At 48.1% G+C, this 9,670-nt stretch overlaps 1 protein-coding gene across 1 annotated transcript in view; it reads right to left on the bottom strand.

Moving 5' to 3' along the window:
- The window catches only part of TENM4 (teneurin transmembrane protein 4), an 858,900-nt gene that overhangs the window by 165,820 nt on the left and 683,410 nt on the right, over window positions 1-9,670 (bottom strand). Inside the window, exons 13-14 of the mRNA XM_010853253.1 lie at window positions 2,178-2,279; window positions 76-270 (exon numbers count right to left, since the gene is read on the bottom strand). Coding sequence (XP_010851555.1) covers window positions 76-270; window positions 2,178-2,279 — 297 coding nt within the window. The remainder of the gene's footprint in view (window positions 1-75; window positions 271-2,177; window positions 2,280-9,670) is intronic.

Here is a 9,670-nt window from a genome sequence, read left to right as displayed (position 1 = left end):
CCCGGGGAGGCCCGCCGGCCATCTCTGTCTCACGGGCAGGAGCCGAGCTGCCGCCCCCCGCACCTGGGGTCCTACCTTCCTCGCAGTTCTCGCCCTTGTAGCCGGGGTTGCAGATGCAGGTGCCCATGATGCAGGTGCCGTGGTGGCTGCAGGCCACGTCGATGCACTGGTTGGTTGGCACGTCGCACTCGGCACCCTTCCAGCCACTGTGGCACAGGCACCGGCCTTTCATGTACTGGCCATTCCCACTGCAGAGCACGGGGCAGGAAGCTGCAGAGACAGCGCCGGGAGCCTGGCGTGGATGTGCGCCCTGGTATACTCTGTCTGTCCCTTTCCACCCCGGGCTTCAAGTACTTTGCCATAATTCCCATATGTGTCCACCTGTCTGCTTCTCTTGCTTTACTTCATTCCAGTTAAAACACGTCTGGAACTGTCAGTTAAAGTATAGAGTGCAGGGCCTAAAGAATACAGCTGGGGCCCACTGAACGTTGCTTTCTCCTGTCCCCCTCATTACTGGTGACTGCATGGTGGTCGCCAGGCTCCTTAGACAGGAGGCTTCAATCTGTTCCTTGGGCTGGCTGCAAAAGACAGCTTGGCCTGCTGCTCGCCCCGCACCGCTCCAGCAGGACTCTCCTCCTAGTAGTGCTGTGTTTCGCTTCCTCCATCCTCACGTGCTGGACCACTTCGTGTCATCTTTAACCCAGCCACTCTCCAGCTTTCCCTCTCTTTCCAGCCTTCACTGAAGCCCCACATGCCACTGCTCCAAGAAGAGAATAGCTGAGCCCAATGCGGCTCTTTAAAGTATTATCTTTCTACTCTGCCACTTAGCGTAAAAGGTTTTGTGATCATCTGTACGAAGGACACTATATAAAAATAAATTACGTTGCATTGTGCTCTAAGTACCGACAGCCTTACCGAGATACAATAAGGCTGCTTTACACACGACTCTTAACTTTAAGTGCATATGGGATGAGACAGTAATTCATGTTAGGAGGAATGCCTCATTTTCTCTCTGCGCCACCTTCCCCCGGCTCCCACCTGGCCTCCTTCCTTTTTAAAGCACTCAGCAGGTAATCACTATGCTTCCTCAGGTCTGCTGGCTCTGCTGCGTCAGCCTGAGTCTATGCTGTTTCATGATAGGAAGAACAAGTAGAAGCCCCAGCGCAGCATCACGGCATGGCATTTGGAGGGCGCTGTGTCCTCAGCTTGGAAAGCCATCTCTGCCTTCCGCTGATGAACAAACTCAAGGATCTGGTCTGCGTTTCAGTGTCACTTCACCTGGAGAGCCTTTCCTATTCCTCATTCCACCCAAGCTAGGACCCTTCCACGCTGACAGATGTTTCTGCATCTAACTTGCTCTAGTCTGCTTCACCCGTCACTGACTGCTTTGTGATCGTCATCTGTTTCTCTGTCACTCTCCCCGACTGAGAGGTCCTGGGCTTGAGTCTTGCTCAGTGTTGCAACCTTGGTGTCCAGCACAGGACCAAGTCCTAAAGGGCGCTAAGCAAACACCTGTGGGATGAGGCAAGAGGTGGAGAAACCAAAGGAAGGGGACTTTTCCTTTCCCCAAGAGGAGTGCCAAATTCTCAGGACCACCGATCATCCGGTAGCATTTTTCTTGTTAATTCTTCCAGGACAGAAATGGAACCTGAATGCTCAGGCAAATCACAGGCAGCCTTTAAACGCTCCCCACAGTGATTACCATTAGCATCGTACATGCCTGAAGAGGAGGCAGCATTAGGGTCCCGTGTGAAGAGAAGTCTCGCCTCCCAGTCCCTCCCCTCGGTGGTCTCTGCCAATACCCCGCTTGCGTTGTAATAAGACAGCAACGGAGCAGCAGCTCAGGCCCCTCCCCAAGGACAGAGACAAACCACATTCGCTGGAGATGCACGTCAAAGACGCTTGGCAAACGCTGATTGGTCCTCCAAGGGGAAATCTATTTTTGCAAAGGACACCGTGTCCAGTTCCCTGTGGCTGCCCTTGCCTCCTGACATCCCCGGGCATGCACAGTGGATAACACGACTGGGACAGGGCTCTGCTTGCAGACCTCCCCGCCAGGGCCCCGCCGGACCGGCCCCTGGGAGCCCTTCTCCCGAGAGGCGGGAGCTGGCCGGGATTTCTGCCCTTGCCCTGAGGATTGGGACCCGCAGGCCCACGGGGTGGGGCAGGGCTCTCACCTCGGCCGCAGTCAGGGCCCAGGAAGCCCAGGAAGCAGTGGCAAGTCCCAGAGATGCAGTCCCCATTGCCATAGCAGTTGCTGGGGCAGTTATCCACCGACTCTGTAGGAGAAAAGAGAAACAAAGCTGCAAACAGAGGCTTCTTTACCCAAACAGAGGGCCCGGGAATCCAGCCTCGGGTTAACCACGACCCACACATTCGAGCGCTTTTGACGCAGTCACTGAAGAGTCAATCAAGTTAAAAATGTATGTTCTGTTTACTCTTGCTGAGGTGCATCTGAGCTGACATTAAGAGATGTGTTTGGGGAAATGTGTCCCTAAACCAATTTTTTATAAATCAAATTTGTATCTACAAATGCAGAGAAATTTTTCGGCTAAAAACACTGGGAGCAAATGCATGATTTAACTCGTTAGTGGTTATCTTTGGAGGCTGGGTGATGGGGTGATACCTATGGTCTTGACACTTTTTTGTGGTTTATATTTTTCTCATAATGGGCTGATAATCTGTGAATCCAGTTTGTTTGTTTGTTTTTCCACAAAGCTACTGGGGATTTGTAAATCTGTCTCTTCCCACCTCTGATTCTCCATCTCTCAGTCCAGACGCCACCATCTCTCACGGGGGCTAACACAACAGTCTCATGGCTGGCCTCCTCCTCCCACCCTGATTCATTCACCACCCAGCAGCCTGAGCCACCTCTCTGAAACAGATCTCAGCCTGTCCTCCTCCTAAAAACTCTTCAGTGCCCCCTGCCCCCCATTTACCGAAATGAAAAGAGCCAAGCTCCTTCAAAAGGCATTGGGATTTTCCTTCACGCCCCCTCTGCCCTTCCCATATCCCCAGCCTCTGCAATGAGTGCCCACTTTCTGCAGGGCTGCTCATTTCTCTAACGCATCCTGGTACATTTGGTATCATCTGTGTGACATGTCAAGGAAATACAGGCTTCACTGCAGGAAGCTTTTAGTAAAAAAAACTAATCAGTGGTTTGTAGCTCCAGTTAGTACACATGCTATATAGAAAATCTGTTTATTTGGATTAGCCCGTTTCTCAATCATGCTAGATATGGCATAAAGGAAGAAGCCACTGTATTTTGAATGGCTTTTTTGTGCCACCTATTTCCACAAAGCTTATTTCATCTTGCTGCCACCAAATCTTCAAGTGTATCAATATTCCTACTTTACAAACAGCAACAACACCACGAGGAGGCTGACAAAGAGATGAAGGGACTTGCTGAAGGCCTCAAGAGATACTAATTCATGGATGCAGAATCTGAATCTAGGCCTTTGGACCCCAAGCCTGGTTTTCCTCAATGATGCTGTGTCATCTGGACCTTGAAGGAACTTCTCAGCCACAGCCAGGAATGAACGAGGCAGATCTGTGACTCAGTGAGGCCAGTCCTGATGACAACGAGGGACCAGCTGGAAGGCAGTGAATTCTAGGACTTGCAGAGCTTGAAGGGATCTAGGGAGACCTGATTCTGGGGCCCATTTTTCCAGAATCATGTTGGGAACCTAAAGCAACTTCCTCCCCACCCACTATTTCTGGGCCTCATCTTCCTCATATGTGAAATGAAGGCGATAGCAGAGATGATTCCCAGGACTGTTTCCTGTTCTAAAATTCTATAAGCTTCTGTGCAGAAAAGACATCCTGACAAGGGCAACGAGTCTTAAATCACCAGGAAATCACTTAGGACCAATGCAACAGCAGCTGATATGGGGCAAAACCAGTGGAGGAAGGCTTCTGGGAGGAGATAAGCGTGAAGGATGTCTTGAGTACAGGTAGATGGTGGAAGGTGGGAGATGTTGAGGAGCTCATGGCACAGTGCGTTCCCCAGAAAGGTCTTTTCCCAGTTGTCTGCCATTACCAACTGGGAAATGACTGAAAAGGGGCTCAAATGTGCAAATGAGTGGGAAATTTCCTTCACTTGCTGTCCCTCTGATAATATGAACAGCATACTACACCAACACAGAGTTAAGAACAGGAGGGTCTAACCTAGTCTGTATTCTCAATTCAAGGATTCGGAAGCCATTTGGGACCCGGCAGAGCTGAGCATCTCAGCTCTCCACTGGCTTTGCCTGGAAGAATAATGCTTAGTCACTTGCGTCTGACTCTGCGACCCCATGGACTGTAGCCCACTGTAGGTCCACAGGATTCTCCAGGCATGAACAATGGAGTGGGCTGTCATTTCCTCCTCCATTTGGGTTGGGATCTTCCTAACCCAAGTCTCTTGCATCTCCTATATTGGCAGGTGGATTCTTTACTACTAGCGCCACGTGGGAAGAATCTACATGCCTTTAAGTTAAGCGTCTATGTTAGGAGGGGCTTCTTAAAAACTATTTTTTTATAAAGGATAACTTAGGATGTTTTCTTTTTAATATTCTTTTTAAAATAAGAGAGGCTTCCCTGGTGGTCCAGTGTTTTAAGAGTCCACCTGCCAATGCAGGGGACATGGGTTCAATCCCTGATCCAGAAAGATTCCACATGCCATGGGGCAACCAAGCCTGTGTGCCCAACTACTGAGCTCACACTCTCTAGAGCCTACGTCACAACCTAGAACCTGTTCTCGGCAACAAGGGAAGTCAACACAGAAGCCCATGCATAGCGGTGAAGACCCAATGCAAACAAACAAAAACATAAATAAAAATAAGAATTTTAAGTAAAGTTTAAGGCAAGATTGTTTTCACTTTAAACTTCAGGCTAATGGTGCAATTTGAGGGTGGGTTCCATCTGCAGTCTTGCAGAAGGAATAAAGGACAGAGAGCCAAAGGCCTGCTTCTACCTCTTGTGCCACTACGGAAGGGCTCCAGGACCTTGGTCATGTCCCTTGATCTTCCTGCACCTGTGTCCTCGTCCTTGCGTTTGCTCTCCCCTGTTGGGCGACTCCTACTCCTACTCAAATCCAATTCATATGTCACTTCTTTGGACAAGTCTTCCTCATTTCTTAAACAGGCTAAGTTACTCCTGGGACTTTTTCTGTAGCTCCTATTGAAGGACCAGGCAGCCTACAGGGTTGACTGTGTACTTCTTGAGGACAGAAGCCGAGTTTATTCACCTATGCATTTCCCTGGTTTCCAAAGAAGGGCCTCAATGAATGTTTGCTGCTGTCCCTGAAAGAATTCAGCTAGATGATCTCAGAGATCCCTCACAGGTCTAAAATCCTATGGTCCAGGTCTGCTCAAACCCAGTGGTATAACATCTATCTCCCAACACCGTGGCCATAATTCCCAGCTGTGCTTTTAACAGGGTTGGCTGCAGGTAAGGGTCACAGACTTTCTAAATTTTGATTTATGAAGTCTGTAAGATACAAACCTGTTAAATCCAAAATGTCTTCCTAGTGAAAAGGTGTGTTTTCTGTGACTGAATATTGTGTTGGTTGCTGAATCTGACAGACTAGAAGCCTGTTTGCTACAAAACTTGCCGCAGGCTGTTGGTGTCAGCGAAGGCAGGAGTTTTAGGAGACATGGAGTAATTTTACGATGGCAACACGGAAGTAGAAGCGAGACATTTGGAGACTATTTCTCCTTGATGAAATGTTTATGTATACAGTCTTTCTTCTGCTTGGAAGGATTTCAACTACTTGGGGTCCACTTGGAATCCTACAAATAATGAGTCTCCATTGACCAAATATCTCTAAGCTAAACGCTAGTGCAGAAGTGACACCCACTGGCTTGGGAGAAGTGTGAACTTCATTGCATAAACATGTTGCTATGTTTCCAATTAGTGTCTGGTGAGTTTTCCCCCCTACAGTCCCTTCCTGCTTTGCTCACGTTTAAACTGCAGTGGCCTTCATGTAGCAGAAGGTGTACCTTAGGTCTGCTCAGATCTGAATTAAAAGTTCAGCTGCCTGTACATAACTGATTTTCATAATTCGGTAGATGGTATGTTGGAGAACAGGGAGCTTTCTCCTAGCTTTTGCTTTTCTATCGTAACAGTGGGTTCTGCTAGAAATGTGATTTTCAGGAACTTGTTTTTCCTTCCATCAATACTGGAACGCAGAGTTTAAATGTTTCCTGAGCTTGTTCTCTGGACATGTGTTCTGAGTGGGCGTGCTCTCTGAATGTTGAACAAAATATTGCTCAAAATACAAAGGGGCCTTTGCAGAAGGACAAAAAGACAACGATGCTCCTTCCTGGAGAAAACACAGGAGACGGGAAAACACAGAGGCCTCAGTGAGCCCACAGCAGTGCCTCATTTTGTCTGTTCACCTCCCTTTTCCATGGATAATCCAGTAGCATCACCATATCAAGGTGAAAGATGATCACAGTTGGTGAGTATGTCTCCCGAGTCTAAGACTGATGCCTGGGAAAGCCTGCCTTCAGTTGCCACTTGTCCTGCTTTTCTCTTTTGAAATCCTGGAGCCTGATTTTATAGGAAACAAGGGGAGACCACAGGGGAACATCCTGCCTGTCAGAGGGCTACTGGGCGGCCTGAGCCCTGCTGTTTCACAGGGGGAATGGAGGGGAGAGGAGGGGAAGCCTGTCTCCTTCATTGGCTCGCTTCAGGCTCTGCTCTGAGCAGGCAGACCTTTGCGGTGACTGGGGCCTGAGGCTGGACCCCAGCACCAAAGACAGAAGGAACCAGCTGTGAACAAGGTCAGAGCCCACTAGTCATCCTTGTCTCGCTCTTCTGCTCACCCAGCACTTATCCCTCCCGCCCAGCACCTCCTCCATGCATTGTTCACCTGGGATATGTCCCAGCTAACAGAAGGCCACCCTTGCCGACAGCAGCTCCTTCCTCTGCTTCTCTTGTCTCTGCTGAGGTTGTAAAAGTGGATGTTGGCAACTCTTTGAAAGCACTTATCTCAAGAGCCAAGGTCCACCTACTGCCCAAGAGAGGTGTACTCTCTGATGCCTCCTTCTCCTTAGGAGTTTGGATGCTAATGCTTCAGGCAAGAGGGAGGGAATGTAGACTACAGAACACCCAACTGGATGACTGAATACATCACTTGACTACAGCTGGTGAAATATATACTCCAAGTTCCATCTATTACATCCTCTTTGATCCTGAAGAGGGATTGGATTTATTATTGACAACCAAAAAAAGGGGAAAAAACTAGATAGCACAGGCAGAGTGTTAATTCTACAGTTACTCTAATAGAGACCCTCTCATTCTCTCTCATGGAACTGGGAAAAGTCTCTCATATATTCTAATTTATTCCTTATAATTATGAGAAATTGGTACCTTTGCCACCATTTCACAGTCTGAGATGGAGACCAAGAGCTGAAGTCACAGAGCTACAAGGGTGAATCTGGTAGGTGAATCAAGTTTAGTCTGAAGTCAAAGTTTATGGTAGGTGGCCTGGACCATAAGTGTGGGCTTTGGTACCATACTAGTTGGGCTTCCCAAGTGGCACTAGTGGTAAAGAACCCACCTGCCAATGCAGAAGAAGTTAAGAGACCTGGGTTCAATCCCTGGGTCAGGAAGATCCCCTGGAGGAGGGCACAGCAACCTACTCCACTATTCTTGTCTGGAGAATCCCATGGACAGAGGAGCCTGGCGGGCTGGGTCGTAAAGAGTCGGACAGACTGAAGAGACTTACTGGGTACGCATGTGCCATACTAATTAGAAGCCCTTTGGCAAAGTTGTCTCTAAACACGTTTCCATCTGTGAAATGCGGTTAACGATAGCACCCACCTCAGAGGGTTAGTCTGAACAGCAAACAGTGTAACACTGTGCATGGAAAGAGGTTTGCCCAGCACTTGGCAGAGTTGGTATTTTGGTTTTAAGGGAGGGTCACACATGTCTTCTATTTCTGAACCAAAGCAACACACGGACTTGGTCTAATGAATCCAGAGAAGGCAACGTGGGTTCTTGGGGGTGAACACGCACACACACATAAAACACACAGAAACTCCCCATAGGAAAAACAGGAAAGCAGACAGGCAATGTGCTGAATGTGATGAAGGCAGGGTGTTTGGGTAAATTTCCTCCTGGGGAAAAGGACTGTCAAAGCAAATTAAACCTGCTGTCTCCCAGAAGCCCAAACACAGGCCAGCTCATGCCAATATCTGAGTGAACCTTTCTCCCTGAACACTCCAGACTGGCACTGGGCAGGTGCCAGGTGCTGGAAGGCTGTTCCATGGGCCTTGGAGACATCAGTCTCTGTAGGTGTCCCAGCTTTCTTTGCAGATGATGGAACTCAAAGGCTTCAGTCTGCAGCAGTCAAGGTCAAGGCAATGACAAACATTTGACAAAGCTCCTGATAGGCTGGGCTTGAAGCCAGTTCTGCACTGGCATTTGAACTGGGAGATCTGCTTTCAATCCTACCCAGAAGTCTACCAACTGCTATTATTAGCAGCTCCAAGGAGAGGTCCAGAGGAAAGATTGTTCCCTTGATTACATTCTTTATTAATTATTTCTTGGGAGGCAAACCAAATTTGACCAATGAGACTGTGAGCTCCTTGAAGACAAGCAACATGTCTAGTTCTCCAAAGAGGCTGATGAGTGTGACACCCATAGCGAGTCCTCAGTAACGTTAGTTGTATTGAGCAGCTGAGCAGAGTGCAAGGGGGAAGTGGAAGAAAGAGGTCAGGGTCACGGGCATGGCACAACAGTCAGACTCAATAGAACAGTTGGCCAAAGCAACTACTGTTTCCTTGCTCTAATTTTTAGATGTGTAATGCCTAGAAGAATGCAGGGAGTGACAGAAGTTCAACTTTGTATTGCACCCTCAGTCCGTATATGGAGCCCAGTTGTTCGAACCTAGAAGGACATTGAAGAGAGCAATAGCTGGAGCATGTCCACTGAAGAGCAACCAGGGGGTTAAGAGAACTTCAAATCACATTTCAAATAAAGAATTCTTGAGGGAATTGGTAGTTCAGCTGACTAAGGGAGTATGAATCCTGCTTAAAAATACCTAAAGCACTTTTATTGAAATAAAGATTAACCTTTTATTTTGTAGCCTTAATAACTTGGCAGAGGTCCAATACCTGAGGATTATCAGTTCAGTTCAGTTGCTCCATCGTATCTGACTCTGTGCAACCCCATGGGCAGCAGCACGTCAGGCCTCCCTGTCCATCACCAACTCCCAGAGTGTACACAAACTCATGTCCATTAGATCGGTGATGCCATCCAACCACCTCATCCTCTGTCGTGCCCTTCTCCTCTTGCCTTCAATCTTTCCCAGCATCAGGGTCTTTTCCAATGAGTCAGCTCTTCTCATCAGGTGGCCAAAGTATTGGAGTTTCAGCTTCAGCATCAGTCCTTCCAATGAACACCCAGGACTGATCTCCTTTAGGATGGACTGGTTGGATCTCCTTGCAGTCCAGGTACTCTCAAGAGTATTCTCCAACACCACAGTTCAAAAGCATCAATTCTTTGGCACTCAGCTTTCTTTAGTCTAACTCTCAAATCCATACATGACCACTGGAAAAATCATAGCTTTGACTAGACAGACCTTTGTTGGCAAAGTAATGTCTCTGCTTTTCAATATGCTGTCTAGGTTGGTCATAACCTTTCTTCCAAGGAGTAAGTGTCTTTTAATTTCATGGCTGCA

Source organism: Bison bison, unplaced genomic scaffold (assembly GCF_000754665.1).
Source record: "Bison bison bison isolate TAMUID 2011002044 unplaced genomic scaffold, Bison_UMD1.0 scf7180017864324, whole genome shotgun sequence".
NCBI classification, from domain to species: domain Eukaryota; kingdom Metazoa; phylum Chordata; class Mammalia; order Artiodactyla; family Bovidae; genus Bison; species Bison bison.
The sequence above is the reverse complement of the archived record's forward strand: the minus strand, read 5'-3'. Positions and strand labels throughout refer to the sequence as shown.